Source organism: Myotis nattereri (assembly GCF_964212035.1).
Source record: "Myotis nattereri genome assembly, chromosome: 1".
NCBI classification, from domain to species: domain Eukaryota; kingdom Metazoa; phylum Chordata; class Mammalia; order Chiroptera; family Vespertilionidae; genus Myotis; species Myotis nattereri.
In genome coordinates, this window is record NC_138075.1 from 76723141 (window position 1) to 76743535 (window position 20395).

General features: G+C 39.1%; 1 protein-coding gene across 1 annotated transcript in view; it reads right to left on the minus strand.

The window, feature by feature from the left end:
• The window catches only part of SUPT16H (SPT16 homolog, facilitates chromatin remodeling subunit), a 43805-nt gene that overhangs the window by 16091 nt on the left and 7319 nt on the right, over nucleotides 1-20395 (minus strand). Inside the window, exons 2-18 of the mRNA XM_081108660.1 lie at nucleotides 14470-14562; nucleotides 13096-13266; nucleotides 12291-12443; nucleotides 11171-11317; nucleotides 10605-10756; nucleotides 9568-9740; nucleotides 7956-8046; nucleotides 4450-4523; nucleotides 4206-4318; nucleotides 2837-2902; nucleotides 2628-2723; nucleotides 2428-2543; nucleotides 2190-2343; nucleotides 1619-1746; nucleotides 717-852; nucleotides 484-610; nucleotides 104-222 (exon numbers count right to left, since the gene is read on the minus strand). Coding sequence (XP_080964786.1) covers nucleotides 104-222; nucleotides 484-610; nucleotides 717-852; nucleotides 1619-1746; nucleotides 2190-2343; nucleotides 2428-2543; nucleotides 2628-2723; nucleotides 2837-2902; nucleotides 4206-4318; nucleotides 4450-4523; nucleotides 7956-8046; nucleotides 9568-9740; nucleotides 10605-10756; nucleotides 11171-11317; nucleotides 12291-12443; nucleotides 13096-13266; nucleotides 14470-14562 — 2109 coding nt within the window. The remainder of the gene's footprint in view (nucleotides 1-103; nucleotides 223-483; nucleotides 611-716; nucleotides 853-1618; nucleotides 1747-2189; nucleotides 2344-2427; nucleotides 2544-2627; nucleotides 2724-2836; nucleotides 2903-4205; nucleotides 4319-4449; nucleotides 4524-7955; nucleotides 8047-9567; nucleotides 9741-10604; nucleotides 10757-11170; nucleotides 11318-12290; nucleotides 12444-13095; nucleotides 13267-14469; nucleotides 14563-20395) is intronic.

Sequence of the window (20395 nt, forward strand, 5' to 3'; positions counted from 1 at the left end):
AGACCATATGTGATCGGTAACGTTTTCATCAATATCTTAAAGGACAGAGGTTGACAGAGAGATCTTGCCCAAGATCTCATAGCTAGTAAGTAGAAAGGTATACCTTGAGGTGAAAGTGCAAGACAATAATCATTTCTCCATCACAGGGCTGGAACAATGCATGCTTGATGTTATTGTACAGAATATCCACTTTGTCTCCTCGAACAGATGTGAAGCGGAAACCTGGGGGAAGAGTGGAGGAAGTAGCTAATTACCAAGCAGCACCCTGAGCTTGGCCAAGAGGCACTGCATCTTTCTTTATTGATTTGAACAGGGTCAGAGGAAATGCTGACAACTGTACAGAGCTTTCCTTTTGTTCTGTCCATACAGCAATATAAGCAGATTCCTTCCAGCATTTCCTTGTCGTACTACATTATCTGATGTGTCATTCTTACAAACGTGTCCCTGATGACAAAGCCCAGGCACATGAGAGATGGTCCATACCATTGACATGGGCCTCCAGTGAACCTTGCATCCTCTTTTGGGCAATGTTTGGCCGAATGTATAGATCTTTTAGTTTGGGGTTACTCCGGTTTAGATTGATCACCAGGGAGTCTTGTTTCACAATGCCCTAAGCAGAATGAAAATTAATGTGAATCTTCATGTATCTTTACACATCCCCCAAACCCACGTGTCCTTTTGCAGAAAGTTTCTTTGTCTGTGGTGTTCAGGCTTACCTCCTTCTCCTTCTCTTCTGCTTCCCGAGTCTTATAACGCTTCTGTACCTCTTTTATAATCCGGAAAGCATTCTGAAGGTTCAAGGCTGGTACTGTCTGTTCTCCGGGTGCCTTCATATTTGAAGCTCGGTATGTACTGTAGAAGGGGGTAAGCATTTATATGAGTTTCTTCATCAGGCTAGGTGACCTGCATTTTTCACTATATTTTATAACTGGCTTAATATTTATACTAGCTGGTTTGGCTCAATGGATAGAGTGTCAGTCTGTGGACTGAAGGGTCCCAGGTTCGATTCCGGCCAAGGGCACATGCCTGGGTTGCGGGCTCAATCCCCAGTAGGGGGCGTGCAGGAGGCAGCCAATCAATGATTCTCATCATTGATGTTTCTATCTCTCTCTCCCTCTCCCTTCCTCTCTAAAATCAATAAAATATATTAAAAAAAATATTTTTAGAAGAAAACAGCACCACTGAATGGAGAAACGACGTTTGAACATTTGGAAAGCTAAACAAACAAACAAACCACCTCTTTTCTTCTCTTTTGAATAGAGAATGTTGGCTAATCCACTGGGTGGGGCAATCACACTTATTTTTCAAATCTGTCATAACCTCCCAAATGATCCCATTCCAAACCATGAAAGAATAGACTCCAATGCAGCACACCTTTCTTGAGATTCTATTGCAAAATATGTGTAGCAAGTATAAAATATTTTCATGAGGATTCTAAATTATGTTTCATCCTCAAAGTAATACAAAGCCTGAAAGGTGATTCTAAACAAGTGTCACTGAGGGAGGCTTTGCCATTCACTAACTAGATGGGAGAGGAGAGCACAGAGAATGAAATGCTTCTGAGAGTGCCATTCCAGCTAGCAAGGAATTGGGGATGGTTATTTTCTTGGGAACTCACATTTCCTTGACAAAAGTAGCTTCTGGGTTAGGAAAAATGTTGCCCTCATTCCTGCCCAGAGCACTGCCTGGGCAATAGAAGTTAATTCGCAAATAAGTATAATCTCCTTCCACCGACATACTTATATTCTGTTAAAAAAGAAACAGCATTAAAATAAACAGGATTCTTTCCTTGATAAAAATTAGGAGTTATAATAGAAATACTAAAATTAAGTTAGAAGTTACAAGCTAATTGCTAAACCTACATATTTAGCATCTTTTTATATGACCAAATATGTTTCAAAAAGAATCATGAGCTCTCCAACTACTTACGCTACATGTACAACTACAGGCTAAAAAATGCTAAAAAAAAAAAGATTCAAGGAAAGAGGACAATTATGCTTCTATACTACACCAATAAACCCTCTACAAAGTGCAAACTGAAAGGAAGGAAAATGATAGCAGAAGATAAGTGAGAAGGGTAGAGTCTGAAGAAGAGTTAGAGAAATGATTTAGATAAAACAATAATCTATGGTAAGCCCAATTACTATTTTAAGAAGAAGTTTGAAGGGAACCTAATTCAATGTTAGTACCTTGATCGTGGCAATGTGAAAAGGCGTCGCTATGCCAAACACAGGCATTATTACAGTCTCATATTTCTTATCAATATAGATCTTCATTTCCCGAATATGTGGTTCCTTAGGCATCAAAGATGGGTTTTTATAGGACACATTAGATTTCCGAGCTCTGGAGTGGGGATAAAATATTTTATGAGAAATTTCTGCAAATTACATATAACTCTGAGACAATGCTCAATGCAAACTCAGTTACTTCTGAATCTGCTGTTCTCCTTTCTGTTCAGTCAGTCGCCTCTTTGCTTCCTCATTGAGTTGAGCTGCCAGTTCTTTTTGATGTGCTCTTCGCTTCTCTTCTGCAGTCATCTCATTCTAGAGAAGAAAAAACCCCAAGCTATCAAAACATGTGAACCATGACCAATACGAGATCAATGTAGTTAAAAACAGTAAACTCACTCGTGTTCTTTCTGTAAGTAATGCTGCCCGTGAACCTCTTCCCAACAGGTCCTCAGCCTCATCTTTCTCTTCCTCCTCCTCTTCTTCATCCTCATTCTATGGGGAAAAAAGTCATAATCAGAAATTCGAGTTTTTACTTTTTAGCCAATATTTTATATCTTCTTCACTGTACCCAAAATTCCCATACCACACATTTATCCTCTTCCTACCTTTAGAAAAATCCCCACATTCTTTACTTTCTTCTTCACGGAAGTGAGAACAGTGGCTGGACCATCCTAGAATAAAACGGAGAAGTCAGACACCTATAAGAACACTGAAATGAAAACACTTTCACCTTCTAACCTAGTATGTACCTGGGAAATGCTTTGAACCTTTGGATGCTAGACTTTTTGATAATGAATAAGTACAGTTCTTAGGTCCCAATCTCTCAGTAGGAACTAGAATTTGGAAGGTAACACTGGGATAATAGTTAAAAATACAGGCTTGAGCCTGGCCGGCGTGGCTCAGTATCGACCTACAAACCAGGAGATCATGGTTCAATTCCCGGTCAGGGCACATGCCCGGGTCGCAGGCTCAATCCCCAGGGTAGGGCTCATCATCAGTGATTCTCACTCATCACTGATGTTTCTTTTTTTCCCATTGATGTTTCTATCTCTCTCCCTTCCTTTCTGAAGTCAATAAAAATATATTTTAAAAAAAATACCCCTCCCTCTCCCCTCCACTGTGTAACCTGCTCCAGTGCCTGCAGCCTATTAGCAGAGGCCAAGCTATGGTTCAAGGTCACAGCTTGCTCTGGCATGGGACACTATGAGACCCAGGGGGATGGGCCTGCCACAAATCCAAACCAACGCACACAGATTTGATTTGAAATCTAGCTCAATTCCTGTCTAGTTGTGTAATATTTGGCAAGTTACTTAAACTTCTCTGTGCCTCAGTTTCTTTATCTGTATATGAGGATAAGAGTATCTACTTAATAGGATTATTGTAAGGACTCAATTAATTCATGAAAGTGCTTAGCTTATAGTAAGAATACTGAAATATTTGCTATCATCATCATAATCAAGAATGAGTTCCTGCTAAGTGGAAAAACAAAAAACAAAACAGTCACAGAAGACCCCAAATGTATAGAACAGGCAAATCCTTAGAGACAGAAGGTAGTTTAGTCATTGTGCAGACCGAGGAGACTTGGGGTGGGGTGGGGGTGGAATGGGAATGACGGCTAATGGGTACAGGGTTTCTTTCTGAGGTGATGAAAATGTTCTAAATTACATTGTGGTGATGGCTGAACAACTGAATAGACTGAGAAGTCACTACACTGTACACTTCAAATGGTTGAATTATAAATCAGTTTCATTAGAATCGGCTCCTGATATTACCATTGTTGAAGCCATAATATGGTAACAGTGTGGTTTACATTATTCCCTGTGCATGGACTACAATCTTGATTCCTAGCTATATTAGGACAGGCTGTCACATGAATTTCTCCCCTTGGCTAGCACTTAACAAAGACTTTTAAGAAGTACAAAATGCTCCTCAAAAGTCAATTCATGAGCACTCAAAAGTTTAAGCAATACAGACCTCATCCACAAGAACTGTGTCACCAATGAATAGGGCATAGGTTTTCTCTTCTGGTTTCTTCCCTTCTTTGTTAGTTAGGTCTGAGAACCCTAAATTGATGCTGAAAACCATCCCTAAAATAGCAAAACAAGAATCAGACTAAGACTGTGAAAGGATGGAAAAATGTACATTTTACATAGAAAAGAGGAAGATAAAGGAAATTATTCAAAACAGTATTTTCCTACTGTATGCATGTAAAACTCACCTTTCTTCAGTTTATACTGATTTTTACTATTAATTACTAAAGAGCCTTCACGGAATTCAATTCCCATTCCAAACCTGAAAAAAGAAACAAGAAACTTTAGCAATAGGCTAATAGATCTCATACATGGGTCAAGTATAATATATTCTATTTTTTTTTTTTTTGAGTTTAAAATGAAAGTGTATTCGTGAATAAGTGGGACAGAGATAAGGCTACTCCACAGGCAGAGCAGCCCCCCTCCCCCGCCTGCCACCCCCAATTAGAGTTTAGTTGAGCCAAACTAGTGACATATGATGGGGAGCAAGATCTCAAATGTTCCCACAATTTATTCTATTTTAATTTTTTTAAAAATATATTTTATTGATTTTTTATAGAGAGGAAGGGAGAGGGATAGAGTCAGAAACATCGAGGAGAGAGAAACATCGATCAGCTGTCTCCTGCACACCCCCCACTGGGGATGTGCCCGCAACCAAGGCACATGCCCTTGACCGGAATCGAACCTGGGACCCTTCAGTCTGCAGGCCGACGCTCTATCCACTGAGCCAAACTGGCTACGGCCTATTTTAATTTTCAAGATAAGGCAGGCAAACATATTGAGTGATTTGCTGCTGCTGATCAGTATTAAGGAAGAGGATTAGAGAGAATAGTCTTTGCACTTTTAATAAGCTAAAAATATCCTAATAAAGTACCCCAAATAACATTTATTATATCAAGTGTTCTTTACTTTAGCTTATTTACCCACATTTAAATTTTAACCTCTACCATGAAATCAAGTTAGGAGTTTTCCTATATGCTTAGCAGAGACCATTAAGAGACACATTATTAAGACAGTAATAACTGGATTAAGAGAGGCAATTTTCAGTGGAATGTTGATAAGTAGACTCATTACGTCACCTGGGCCAAGACTTGCCATTTAGATCAATACATTTCCTCTTATCCATCAGAGAAGCCCAGAAAGTAACTATATACCCCAGACTACTTTTCTTTTTTTTGCTTTTTTATCTTTAAATTCTTTATTAGTTAAGGAATTACAAATGTGTCCTCATTCCACCCCCCCATTAACCCCCATCCTCCGCCCATCCCCCCTCCATCCAGACTACTTTTCATCTAAGGAGACTGCCTACTTTTGTTTCCCAAAATGTCTTGGATTCTATAAGATGTTATCAGTTATTTCTAGGTATTCAATGGTCAAATACATTTGTGAAACACTGGATTAAATAAAAATTCAAATATTTTTTTCTAAAACAATCGGACTTCTCAGAGTATTTAATTTTCGTATTTTTAAAAAAATTATTTATTTTATTTTTCAAAGTTTACATTCAATATTGTTTTGTAGTAGTTTCAGGATCACAGTATACTGGTTAGACCCCTGGTCGGCAAACTGCGGCTCACGAGCCACATGTGGCTCTTTGGCCCCTTGAGTGTGGCTCTTCCACAAAATACTGACTTCTGCGCATGGGCCACGATGTTTCAATCGCACTGTATGTGGCGCCCGCACGTGGCATTTTGAGGAAGATCCACACTCAAGGGGCCAAAGAGCCGCATGTGGCTCGTGAGCCACAGTTTGCCGACCACTGGGTTAGACAATCATACATTTTACAAAGTGTTTCCCCTGATATGTCCAGTACCTAACTGGCATCTACATAGTTATTATAATATTAATAACTGTATTTCCTATGCAGCACTTTATATCCCCATGACAATTTTGTAACTACCAGTCTGTACTTCTCAATCCCTTCACTCCCTCGCCTCTGGCAACCATTATTCTGTTCTCTGTATGTATGAGTCTGTTTCTGTTTTGTTTCTTCACTTATATTGTTCTTTAGAGTCCACATGTCAGTGATATCACGTATTTGTCGTTCTCTGACTGGCTTATTTCAGTTAGCATAATACCTTCTAGGTCAGGGGTGGGCAACCCTTTTGTGAGTGAGTGCCAAAACCAGCAAAATCTCTGACTCAAAATTCTTCTGCTGCCAACCCTAATTTTTTGAGAACATGTTACGCCTACTTGATATCTCTTAAGGTGTACGTATGTGAAGAACCTGAAGAAATAATAAAATTCATTCAAGAGACAAAAACATAGTATATGATGATGAAAAATACATTTATTTTTTAATGTATACATGTACACTGATAGTCCGACAGAAAACTTTATGACTCCATTTGATATTATCAGTGGGACTTTTGCTGCTGCATCACTGATGACAGACACTTCCATCAGGTTTATATTTCGTGACCTTCAGAGATATGCACGAGCTACTACTTTCATCTGTCAGGCTACTCCTATTACTAGACTTAACAAAATTCATCACTGAGAACAAAGATTCACAAGCGTATGTGGATGAAAACATGGAGAGTAACGCTGTTGCAAAGTTTTTTAAACAGAAAAAATTTTCTGGAATGGCATTCCAAATCCTCAATAGTTTGTTTTCGACACTTCTCTCTGGTACTCCTGTCTCTAATCGCTTTTTTTCAATGTTTTCCAAGTCAACTTTAAGATCATTAAATTTCTGCTTCCAAATTGAGCTACTCTGAAATTCAATCAACTGCATTTCAAAGTCAGCCATGTCTATCCATGAAAACATTTGTAAGTTTAGTTCCTCCAGTTTCATGCTGTCTGTAAACCTCATGAATTTTGCTGTCTCTTCCAGTTCTCTGAATTTCGCAAATCTTGAGAACTGCTCAATAGTTGACTCGATGATGTTTAAAAACAGCTTCTGAAGGCTTTGACAGTCTGTTCTGTCATCTTTTGGGAGGTCTTTGATGTGCCTCTTGAGGTTTGGGAAATATCTAAAATCTCTCACCATCCACATCCCTCTTAAAGACTTTCAGTTTCTTTTCAAAAGCCTTTATGTAACCAAACATAACATCAAGTGTCTTGCCAGTTCCTCGTAATTTAACATTTAAGTCATTCAAATGTTCACAAAAATTGTAAATGGAAGATTATGAGAGGGTTTCGCGTGCCAGCAAAAGTTACTGGCGTGCCATGTTTGGCATGCGTGCCAGGGATTGCCCACCCCTATTCTAGGTCCAACCATGCTATCGCAAATGGTAAGATTTCCATTTATATATGTACCACAGTTACTTCATAGCTTGGCTATTGTAAATAATGCTGCAATGAACATGAGGGTGCAAATATTCTTTCGAATTAGCGTTCTGGGTTTCTGCAGATATACACCCAGAAGTGGAATCGCTGGGTCACAAGGCTCACAGTATTTAATTTTCAAATGTGAGCTGAGGTGCTCTAAGAAAATACAGCATGTGATGTTTCCTAACATTTGTAGTTTAAGCCTGGAACCTTTCTTGATTTCAGTCTAGAAAAATCTCCACCCCATTTCTCGGAGAAGAATTTAAATTTCTCACATTCTCTGATAACACGATGCGTCTGGCACACAGTTAAGTACAACGGTCCATAAATGTTGGCTGAATCAATCTCAAAATAGTTTGCCTGAAGACAGCCAGTCATAAAAATTTACTCAGAGTGACAACTTACATTCATAGCATCTTACCCTAGGTTTTTGGTAATTTTGTTCAGCAGTTCCGGCTTCTGCTTTTTAACCATGTCAATGACAGCATTATACACATCACATATCTTCACACCTAATGACAAGACAGAAAGAGAACATTAAGTATCTTCCAGAAAATAAAACCCCCCACCATATTTAAAAATCAACTTTTCCTAAAGCAGTGTTTCTCAAAGTGTGAAATACGGAATATAGTTTCTTTCAGGAATGGTAGGGCTTAGAAATTTGTACTTTTTAAAACAATCCATCCTGTCATTTTAAATTACACTATTTGAGAATCACTGACCTGGGAGACTGTGGAACACCAGGTGGTCTCAGAGAAATCGCTTCTTAAGTGTTGATAAATGGCAATACACTAAGTTATAAATTTTGAAAAACAGGGCTACAGAAGGAGTGAGTTACTGTTAGAAGGACTCTGGCCTTAATTTTTCAGGGTTTAGGATAGAAAAAGATATTTCAAACCAGAGTATTCCACATATGATAGCCTTAGAGGGATCTTTATCCTCATTAAACCACCTGTGACTATGATTTCCAAAAGGATTTCTCAAAATTGACTTGAAATATCATGGGAAATGATGTCTGGAAGCTCTGGGCAACACAGATGGGCTTACAAAGTGGCTTAAAGGTGGTAAATATAAAGTCCCACTTAGCCATTTGGGGGTGACAGTCTTAAAAGAGGTTGTACCTTGCTGATTAGCAGGATTACTATTAGTTCTGCTCTTACACTAAGATTATTCTATCCATTCAATGTAGAATTAACATGACACATTCTGTTGGTAGAGATACTAGTTCTTTAACTTTCTAAGGTGCTTCTAATTTCATACACTAAGAGGATCATACACTATGATCAAGAGGGATTTAGACCAGGAATACACGGATGGTCCCACACTCATAATTCAATCAACACGATATACCACATTAACAATACAAAGGTAAAAATCATATAATTACCTCAAAAGATGCAGAAAGAGCATTTGATAAAATTCAATGTCCATTAAAAAACTCAAGAAAGTGGGTATAGAAGGAATGTACCTCAACATAATAAAGGCAATATAGGACGAATCCACACCTAACATCATACTTAATGTTTATTAATACTGAATTGCATATTTGAAAGTTGCTAAGAGAGTAAAGCTTAAAAGTTGTCACTCATCACAAGAAAAATAAATCTTTATGTATGCTGACAATCGTTAACTAGACTTGCTGGGGAGGGCATTTTGCAATATACTAGTATACAAATACTAAATCATTATGTTGTACACCTGAAACTAACATAATTTTGTATGTCAATTATACCTCAATTAAAAAAAAAAGAACTTTCTAAAATTCTAAAGAAGAGTCATAAGCCATAATATTTCATGAAGATTCGGACACAGTGGTGTATCCAGTCAGAGAGGTTTTTGTAAAAATCAATGTAAAACCACAATAACCACACATGCCTAAAAGTAGATTCAAGAACTAAAATGCTAGGATAATTAGAAGTTAGTAAAATCTAATTCTATTTTTAGTATGAGAGTCCCAGGGACATAAAATCACATGAACATTAATAACACTTTTGTTACTTGATTTCCAAACCTTCTTTTGTAAGGCACCTCACCGTGTCTTAATTCCTTTAGCAGCTCCTCTTGAAGCTGGAGCAAAAAGTTGTAATTTTCTTGAACTTCCTGAGAGGGGTCAACCATCAAAGTGCGAACAAGATTGGAGCAGTAAGATTTGAAACGAATACCCATGGCGCAAGTGATGGCCCCAAAATGCATGTGATTCTTATCACTAGAAACCAAAGGAAGAAAGCATTTCATTGATTACCCAAACTAGGAAAGGCCTTACTATCTCTGACATATAACATCTGTAATTGTTAACTTTCACTGCTATATCCCAAAGCTGAACCAGAAGGACCTAAATTTTTTTTAAATAAACCAGTTTATAAAAGACCTGGAGTAAAATTAGTGACCAAAACTCTGAGGATGAAAATTCAGTGAGAAGTTGAGTTGTTTCCTAATTATGCAAAGGATATACTACATTCTATTCTAACTAGAGGCCTGATTCACAAAATTCATGCAAGGGGCTCAGCCCTCACCGCCAAGGCAGCTTTCCTTGGCCCTCGCAGCCCTGGCTTCGTCCAGAAGGTCATCTGGCTGTCTGGTCTAATTAGCATATAATGCTTTTATTATTATAGATAGTACAATGGTAAGGAGTCACTTATCCACTGGTCCAGCATGAACTGCAGTATTCACTCTGAAATAATTCCTTCAGGTTTGACCAGGGGAAAAAAGCATTTTTTATAGTATTTTTTTAAATTAAAGAGGTTACATTATACAACACCTAGTAAGGTTTTTATGTTGTTTTTTTGGGTGTGTGTGTGTGTGTGTGTGTGTGTGTGTGATGTTTTTGCATTTTTTTTGCCAGGCATTTTTAATCATTTGGAAAAATGCTTACAATCAAATGCTCAAGTAAGAAATGAGTAACTGTGAAATAAAAGAGAAATATGCATGGAATAAGACAAGAAGACAATATAGAAGGCAGAGTAATAGTTATTCTGTCTCCCACTTTTTTGAATTCCAGAATGAGTCAAAAGAAAAATAGGCTAAAGGTTGAAATGTTCTAGCTGTTTTATTTTGAAATTCTCAAACTTACCTCACCACACTGAACTTGAGATTATAGTTGCCACCACTCTGAATGATAGGAGGATAACACATTTCCACAGTAGAGGGGTCTGCCCCAGCTAGGTATTTTTTCTCTTCAATGGCCTTTTCCACAGATTCAGCCAGTTTGCTGTGTCGAACTTTCTATAAGTGTACCCAGAAATGAAACAATACTTACTAGAGGGTGGCAAAAAGGGGTGCTGCAATTTTGGATGTTATCAATGGAAGACAACATATATCGTGGTATCCCTTAGTATGCTATAAAAATCTTATGATTTATGCATCAGATAACATACTGATATTTGTCCAAAGCAAATTTAGATGATAATAATATGTGGAAATCACAAGTATTAAAGAAATTCTCAAGTAAAATATTGGGTAAACATAGAAACTATAGTGCAGGCCTATAGTTATTTTGAAAGAGAGCTGGCACAATGATATACCACCAACTTAATTATCAGTCTTCATTTCAAAGGAAACTGAACAGACCAAAACACTGCATGGTAGGGTACTTCTGGTTTATTAAAACAGTAAAAAGACTTTCCCCTCTCCATTTACCTCATCTGCGTCAACTATTTCCATGACTCTTTCTTTGAAGAATTTGTTGAAGACCTCAGAGGTGATGCTGGCCGCTTTCTTCATTAAATTGAGCTCCCCATCCTCCTTTACAGCAATGGTATAGGCCACAACTGCACTGATATCTATCTGTAGTCAAAGTGGTAAGAGTTTTTAACATGCAGATACAGAACTGCTAAATAAATTCCTCTCTCCGAATGTGAATATTATAAGTGACATTATAAGTGACGATATTAGGTTATTTAGCAAATGATTCATCAGTAGTTTACAGAATATCTAAATATTCCTTTCTTGGATTGAATAAACATCTGAAGTAACTCTTTAACAGGTCATTGTGTACATTTAAGAGGCATTAAACTACCATTTTAAATGTAAATGCCCCTCTCCAGACATTTTTGTAAAGGTTGAAGAAAGATAGGCAAGAGATCAGGGGACAAAAAAACCAAAATTTTTCTGGACAAGAGACTTACTCTAAACTAGTGACCCAGCGTGTGAAATCGCACGAGACCCAGGATCCCTGAGTCCCGCCAGCGCCACAGGACTCCTCCAAGTCCCAGCGTGCCGCGGGACCCAGAGTTAAGTTCCCATCCACCACACACGCCTCGCCGTGCATGCAGCCTCCTGGTGACCGGTTTTTGGTCATTACGGCATTATGACCACTAGGTTTTTATTATATAGAAGATAGCTCAACTATCTCCTAAATGCCTCACACCTGAGTGAAAAGTAAAATGGCTTACTGGCTTGGCCGGTGTGGGTCAGTGGTTGAGCGTCGACCTATGAACCAGGTCAGGTTTCAATTCCCAGTCAGGGCACATGCCCAGGTTGTGAGCTCTATCCCCAGTGTGGGGCCTGCAGAAGGTAACTGATCAATGATTTTCTCTCATCATTGATGTTTCTATCTCCCTCTCCTTCTCCCTTCCTCTCTGAAATCAACAGAAATATATTTCCAAATAAAGGCTTACTGGTCAGCCAAATGGAACGTAAAATGGAAATGTAAAATCATGTACAGTTTTCCCACATTCTCTGCACTATCTGTTATGGAGGTCCGTCACACTTTTGCCTTCTCAACTCTCAATTTGCTTCTTTCCAGGAGTATTCTTACTTTGTCAAAGCCCTCTTTGTTGAGGCAGTCATTCCAACTCTTCATGAACTCTCCAGGGAATTTGTCTTTGCTGAACACTCCAATCTTCTTGCCATTCTTGCTTTCTTTAATGGCTTCAATCATTTTGTCAAAGCTGCTTTTATTACTTTCATTCTATTGGTGTCACAGGGAAGAAGAGGGGTTTATCAATTGGTTTTAGAATTAGACATCTATGTACTATTAGTAAAAAATAGCAGAGACAAATACTCTAAACACTGGAAAGAAAGAATTCTATCCCCAGGCCCTACCCACTTCTTTAGGGTAAACAGTAACAAACCAAAAGTTAATACATTTCTTTGTATATTTTCATATGCTTAGGTGAAGTGCCATAAAAGTTGATCATTTCCCCCCAGGAACAGCTGAGAAACTCAAACACATAGGTGAACAATATTCTGAGAAAAAAATCTTTGTCAGGTGAGCAGTATGAAAAAAAACACACTACATTTAATAAAAACTAGAACTAAGATATACCTAAATTTCCTTAAGGATATTTGAAGCCATGTGTTCCAATTAAGGTACTCAGATGAAAACAAGCATAAGATGACAGTATCCTCGAGAATGGACAGATTATTTAGCCAAAGAACTGACAGGGTTGTTCAATTCTTTTCTTCTTAACAATGAAGATGCGACAAAACTTTGAAATTATAACCACCCTCAGTTATAACCTTTCCCTCATATTCTATTAAATTCCTAGAAGGCATTTCTGTTTATCACTTTTACAAACATTCTTTCACATTTATGACACACATTCTTTATTAGTTCTGACCTTTTCTCGTATCAGCAGTGTGATGGCAGGGGCTCCATTAGCATTCTCATTGCCCTTAGTATTGGCAATCTGTTTCAAGAACTCCACTTTTTTTTTGCTGGCCATAAAAATGATTTTGTCATCACAGAAGACCATGATAGTATCAGTTAGTTCATAACCAAAGAGCCATGTCTATTGGAAAAGATAACGACAACAGTTGTTACAGATAAAAAAATTAATGTACTTGTATAGAAATACTTATAAAATAAGATTATGTGAAATTAACTTCAGAATAATTTGAGGTAGGAGGGGGCCTGGATGTGGACAAATGAAATAAAATTGGCCAGGAGTTGACAATTTACTGAAACTAAACAACGGGTATACAGGAGTTCAATATTATTATTTTATCTAGTTTTATATGTTTGAAATATTCTGTAACAAAGACCATCAAATCTTGGGACAATTTGTGTTTATTGAAACTATCTTATTTTTAGGGCAGCAGTGCATAAAATGGGACAGAATAAAGCTCTAGGGAACAGTGCATTCTACCTCCCCCAAATATTGCTAGTTGTGTACCAACTATTAATTTTTTCTCTCCAAAAAAGATGGGATTTTGCCCAGCTGGCATGGCTCAGTGGTTGAGCGTCAACCTATGAACCCGGAGGTCAGGGTTCAATTCCCAGTTAGGGCACATGCTTGGATTGCGGGCTCAATCTCCAGTAGGGGGCGTGCAGGAGGCAGCCGATCAATGATTCTCATCATTGATGTTTCTCTCCTTCTCCCTTCCTCTATAAAATCAATAAAATATATTAAAAAAGATGGGATTTTGAGCTGGGCAGACTGCTCAGCATGAAGACTTATTTCCATTCATTTCTTGCAACTAAGTATGGCCAACAGATTAAATTTTGGCCAATAAATTGTAAGTACAAGTATTCTGTAGGACTTTAAGCAAGTCTCCTTAAAAAGGGAAGGAGATAGCCAATTTTCTTCCCTTTCTCCATTCTTTTTGCTTGGAATGCAAATGTACTGACTGAAGCTCTAGCAATTTGTGTATCATGAGCACAGGGATAAACTCTATAAATGGTCGAGATGTGGAAAAAAAACTGGATCCCTGAAGACTATCCAAGAGAAAAAGAAATACTGTGTAATCCACTGTTCAGATTTTTTTGATATATAAATTTGTCCCAATTTATATACCTCTCTTTTTTCCTTATTTTCTGATCAGTGCTGTCTACTGAACTTTATGTGAAGATGAAAATATTCTCATCTGCTCTAATATGGCAGTCAGTATAGCGTACTTGAGATTTGGGACTGAGGAATTAAATTTTTACGTGGCAACTATACTGAACAGTGCAGTAGATGATTCAATGATAGTCAGGGCTAAGAACTGCTCACCTGTAAGGCAGTTGACTTGGCATAAACAATTTCTTCATCAACACCCACTGATACAACAATGGCATCAATGTTAGCATATTCATCTTCTCCTTTCTGAAAAGTAAAGAGTAGGTAATTTGGTCATTTTCTTCTTACACCAGGCAAAATAGGAATAGTGACTTCAGTATTTACTTAAAATGTATATAATTTTTCCCTAAGAGAACTTTCAAGTTTAAGAAATTCCATGTTTACTTGACAACTTCACAGCCATTGCTCTATGCAACTGTCACCACAATTTAGAACATTTTCACCTCCCCCAAACAAACCCATTAGCAATTATTATCCATCTCCCTCTAACTCATCTAATTTGTCTATTCTGGACATTTCATATAAATGCAATAATAAAACATGTGGCCTTTGTGTCTGGCTTCTTTTACTTAACATGCTCTCAAGGTTCATCCATGTTGTAGCAAGTTTCAGTACCTCCTTTTTATTGCTCAATAACAGTATTCTATTGTATATATGTATCATATTATATCCATTCATCAATTGCTACACATTTGGGTTATTCCTATTTTTTGGAGATTATAAATAATGCTGCTATGAACATTCATGTAAGTTTTAATGTGGAGCTATTTCTCCTGAGTATATGCTTAGGTGAGGAATTGCTGGGTCTTACGGTAACTGTTTAACTTTTTAAGGAACCACCAGACTATTTTCCAAAGTGATTATACCATTTTACATTCCCAACAAGCAATGTATGGGATTTCCAATTTCTTCACATACTGACTAATATTGTTGTCTTTTTTACTACAGCCTTTCAATAGATGTGATGTACTATTTCATTGTAGTTTTGAGTTGCATTTCCCTAATGGCAAATGAGTTTGGCATCTTTTCATGTGATTACTGACCATTTGTATACCTTTTTTGGAGAGGTGCCTATTCACATCCTTTGCCCGTTCTGTAAGTGGGTTATTACTGTATTATTAAATTGTAAGAGTTCTTTTTATATGCTAGAGATGTCTCTTATTAGATTATTTGCAAATTTTTAACACAGTGGGTTCTTTTCACTTTCGTAATGATGCCCTTTGAAGCATAAATTTTTTAATTTTGGAGAAATCCAAATTATTTTCTTGTGCTTTTTAAAAAAATCCTTACCTGAGGATACATTTTAGAAAGAGGGAGAGGAGGAGGGAGAGGGGGAGAGAGAGAAAGGAGGAGGAGGTAGAGGGAAAGAGAGAAGGGGAGAAACATTGATCGGTTGCCTCCCATTAGTACTCGACTGGGAATCAAAACCACAACCTAAGTATGTGCGCCCTGACCAGGTGTATGGCGTGATGCTCTAACAACTGAGCAACCCAGCCAGGGCATTTTCTTATGCTTTTAAAAAAATATATTTTTATTGATTTCAGAGAGGAAGGGAGAGGGAGGGAGATAGAAACATCATAGATGAGAATCATGGATCGGCCGCCTCCTGGATGTCCCCTAGTGGGGATCCAGCCTGCGAGCCAGGCATGTGCCCTTGACTGGAATTGAACCTGGGACCCTTCGGTCCACACGCCGACGCTCTAACCACTGAGCCAAACAGGCCAGGGCTTCTTAGGCTTTTGATATCATATCTAAGAAGGCTTTACCTAACTCAAGGGCATACCTATACTTTTCTTCTATAGTAGTTTTATAGTTTAGCTCTTATATTCAGATCTATGATTCATTTTCAGTTGATTTTGTATATGGTGTGAGGAAGGGGCTTAACTTCATTCTGTTGCATGTGGATATGCAGTTGTTTCAGCACCGTAAGTTGAAAAAACTATTCTTTCCCCATTGAACTGTCTTGGCACCACTGTCAAATATCAAATGATGTAAATGTGAAGGTTTATTTCTGGATTCTCAATTCTATTCCATTGATCTACATGTCTGTCCTTACACTAGTACCACATTGTTTTGGCTACTGCAGCTTTGTAGTAAGTTTTGAAGTTAGAGTTTACATGTGAGTCCTCTAACTATTAACCACTTCTGGACAGCAATATGAGCCCAAAGGACTGGTAATTATTTGTGGGTTATAAGGTTAAACCTTCTTGACTTGGTAAAGTCAAGAAAAACATCTACTAAGACTCTTTTCCACATTTTAAGGGTTATAGCTGCCAAATAATCCAACAAAACATATAACTAAAAGAAGTTACCAGAAACTGTATTCATTCACCCATTGATTTGCAGTGAGAAAATGTTTTTCTTCAGGTTGCTCAAATTTTTGCTATGTACACTCCAATCTATCTATATAAAATCCTAACATGCAAATAGACCAACTGGCAGAACAACGAACAACCGGTCACTATGACATGCGCTGACCTCCAGGGGGCGCGCACGCAGAAAATGGCAGGTGTTGCCCTTGTTGGGATGGTGGAGTAGGTGAGCAAGGGGTGCCAGACCAAGAAGGGTCACTGGTTGCTGTCACTGGGGCGAGCCTCTGGTGGTTACTGAAAATTCTTTACTCCCATGCACTGTGGTCCTGCCCGGTGCTCGCACCTGCTGCTGGAACCAGCCCCTCATACCCGCTGCCGGCCCTGATCAGCCCTTAGGGCTTCTTCACCTCCTCATGCTCCTAAAGGGCGTTCGGAGCCAGCAGCCGCCTCTCACACCCACTGCTGGCGCTGGCCCCAATCACTGTGCCATCAGTGGGGTCAGCAGGTGCAAGCGGGGCCGGTGCCGTCAGTGCGTGGGAGCGGGGCTGCCAGCAGACAGACCAGGGGCCATGGCGTGGGCATGGAGGATGGGCCGAGACCTGCCTCTGTGCCCACCACAACCTCGCAGCCCACAGTTCCTTTCATCGTGCATGAATTTGTGCACGGGGCCCCTAGTTTGTTAATAAACATGGATTTTGTGTAATATTACTGCTACCTTGATAACCTCCCAAAATTAGTAACAGGCAGTCCTCTATATTTAATTCTCATGTGTTTTAGATATAAAAAAGCACCACTGAAATTAAACAGAAAGTCCCTTTTAGTATTTTTTGATATTTAGTTGAGTCAAAAATTTCAACAAAGAAAAAGGCATCAACATGTACAAAAATTCAAAAGACACAGTGATTCATTTTTTAAAGTGTACAGAATATAATCATGTGACTTAATCATTAATAATATGGGAAAATCATCCAAAGGAACCTAAGTACAATTAAAAGTAGGCAGAGAAAAAAAAAAAAAAGACCCACACATTCAGCTTTTTTTGATAGAGAAAACAAACCCCAAAATCTCAAGGATTTCAACTCATATACTAGTAAAATGTGCAGTTTTCCACTGCTGATCAAAAAAGGTAAGGGGATGGTCTGGATGGTCTGATTCAGTGGTTGAGTGTCAACCTATAAACCAGGAGGTCATGGTTCAATTCCCAGTCAGGGCTTTTGCCTGGTTGTGGGCTTGATCCCCAGTGGGGGGCGTGCAGGAGGCAGCTGATCAATGACTCTCTCTCATCACTGATGTTTCTATCTCTCTCCCCCTCCTCCTTCCTCTCTGAAATCAATAAAAAGAAACACACACACACACACACACACACACCCCCTATATAATAAAAGCCTAACATGCAAACTGTCCCTTTGACCCCTCGCAATGAAATGCGCTGACCACCAAGGGCAGCATGGAACATGGCAGGCGTCGGCGACACAGCACTGGCAGTGGGTGGCAATGGAGGCACTGCTGGTCCCAATGGGCCCTGACAAGAGCGGGACCATGGCGGGATGGTGGAGCAGGTGAGTGGGCGGTGCCAGGCCAAGGTGGGTGCAAGCAGGGCCCGATTGCCCGGTAGATGGCGACCAGCGGTGGGCTCCCAGGAACTGAGGGAGCCCAGCAGGGGCCCAATGACTCAGCAGAGGGGGGCGTTCAGGGGCCTGGGAGCCCAGGGCCCAGAGGTCAGCTGGGACCTGCCCTTCCATGCCAGACGCTTGTGCTTCGATCTCTGGCCAGGCCTAGGGACTACACCCGTGCATGAATTTCATGCACTGGGCCTCTAATGTATGTGTGTGTGTGTGTGTATAAATTTTTTTTTTTTTTAAAAAGGTAAGAGGATGAATCCTAATTTCTCTTGGAACCAATTGCTATGACCATATGTTCTTGGTTGAGTCCTTATAAAAATGAATGAGCTCTAACCCCAGAAGAAATATAATAACACCAGAATTTAAGATATCAAAAATAATACTAGCAAATTTGGATCAAATTTTTCTTAAAATGTGACTCAATGAAAAAGATTACAATCAAACCAAATATTTTTACAGCAAAATCCAGAAGAGTACTTTTTATTTTCAAACTCTTTGAGGAGTACAAATGCCTTATATAGATTACATTTAAAAAGTCTAAAATTGGTCCCAACCAGTTTTCTCAGTGGATAGCATGTCAGTCCGTGGACTGAAGGGTCCCAGGTTCAATTCTGGTCAAGACACGTGCAGGTGGCAACCAATTGGTGTTTCTGTCTCTCCCTCTTCCCGTCTACTCTAAAAATCAATGGAAAAACATCCTTGGGTGAGGATTAACAACAATAACAACAAAAAACAAGAAAAGTCTGAAATTGTGGGAGATTTTAAATAATCTTCTTGTGAAACTCACACGATAAGCTATATACAATACTAAAATATTGTGATTTAGTAATATCTGGAATTCGTTTTGAAATACTGGAGTGGAGGGGACTAGTTTTTCTGTGTGTGTTTTTAAAGTGCCAGGCTAGCTTAGCAGCCCCTTGCCCCTGGACCGGCCCCACAGCCAGCTACAAACGCCAGCCTGGCTATTTGAGGGGGCTGGGGCTCAATTCTGTGCTGCTTACAAGGTCCCCAATTCCTAGCCTGTTCTCTCCTGCTTAGGCTGGTCTTCAGGACTTAGACTGGAGCCCTTGTTAAATCTGGACTTGCAACCCCTATGCTCTTCTTTATAGATGAATTATCTTGCAGCAATGACACCCTGGTATGCAGAGCTTCTCAACATCTACCAAATCTTTTCTGTCTCCAAATTCTGACACCTTCCAATCTGTCTGTTCCATTTCACATCCGAGTCAGACTGTTTTGGAAGAGGAAATGGACAGAGTGGTTAAGTGACTAAGCAGAGCCGGGATAGCAACACCCTAAGTGGTTGACAAGTATTCTCACTGGGATGATACTGATGATAAATATGCATATCTCATAGAGCCCCAAGGGGCTCAGATTCAGGAGGCACCAAGTATCAAGGAAGGGAGATAGGGTATATTGTACATGGATGAGCTCAAGGCTAAAAACAGGTCTGGTCAGAGAAGGACCCCTCCAGTTCTTGGAAATCCTGACACAATCCCTAATCTCTCCACAAAAAGACTTACTTTATTCTCTGAAGAAATGAACTCAGAAAGCTCTAGACTCAGATAGTAGGCCCAGCAGAAGGAAAGTGCAAAATGTTGGGGAATTAAACAAAAGTCTGCATTTTGAATGACAATTGGGAAAAAATGCCCAAGGAAAAGAATTAGAAGATTTTCTCTCTGTGCATCTTCATTGAATTTAGAGAAAACACTTCTGACACTGACATTTGTGGGTCCTCCATTGACTGAGCCAGCCTATTCACTCTAGAATAAGCCCAAGTCGAGAGGCTCCATTCATGCAGAGCTTCCAGTTTCGTATTGCCTTTTTCTTTATATGGATGAATATAGCCAAGCCTCATTTTGATTTTTGTGACAGGGAATAGAATTAGATCAGCCTTCCCAAAATACTGTAAGCTTGAAGATTGACAATAATAGCTTCAATTCTGACAATCCTGAGTGATTTTCAACCTCAAATTTTATACCCACTGAACTGTATTATTAACAAAAAGTAGAGACAAAACCTTTTAAGACATACAAGGGCTCAAGAAATACGTATTTTCTGTATCCTTTCTTAAGAACCTCTTAGAGAAAATGCTCTTAACAAAATAGAGAAAACTCAAGACATGGGCTATAGAATATAGGTCAC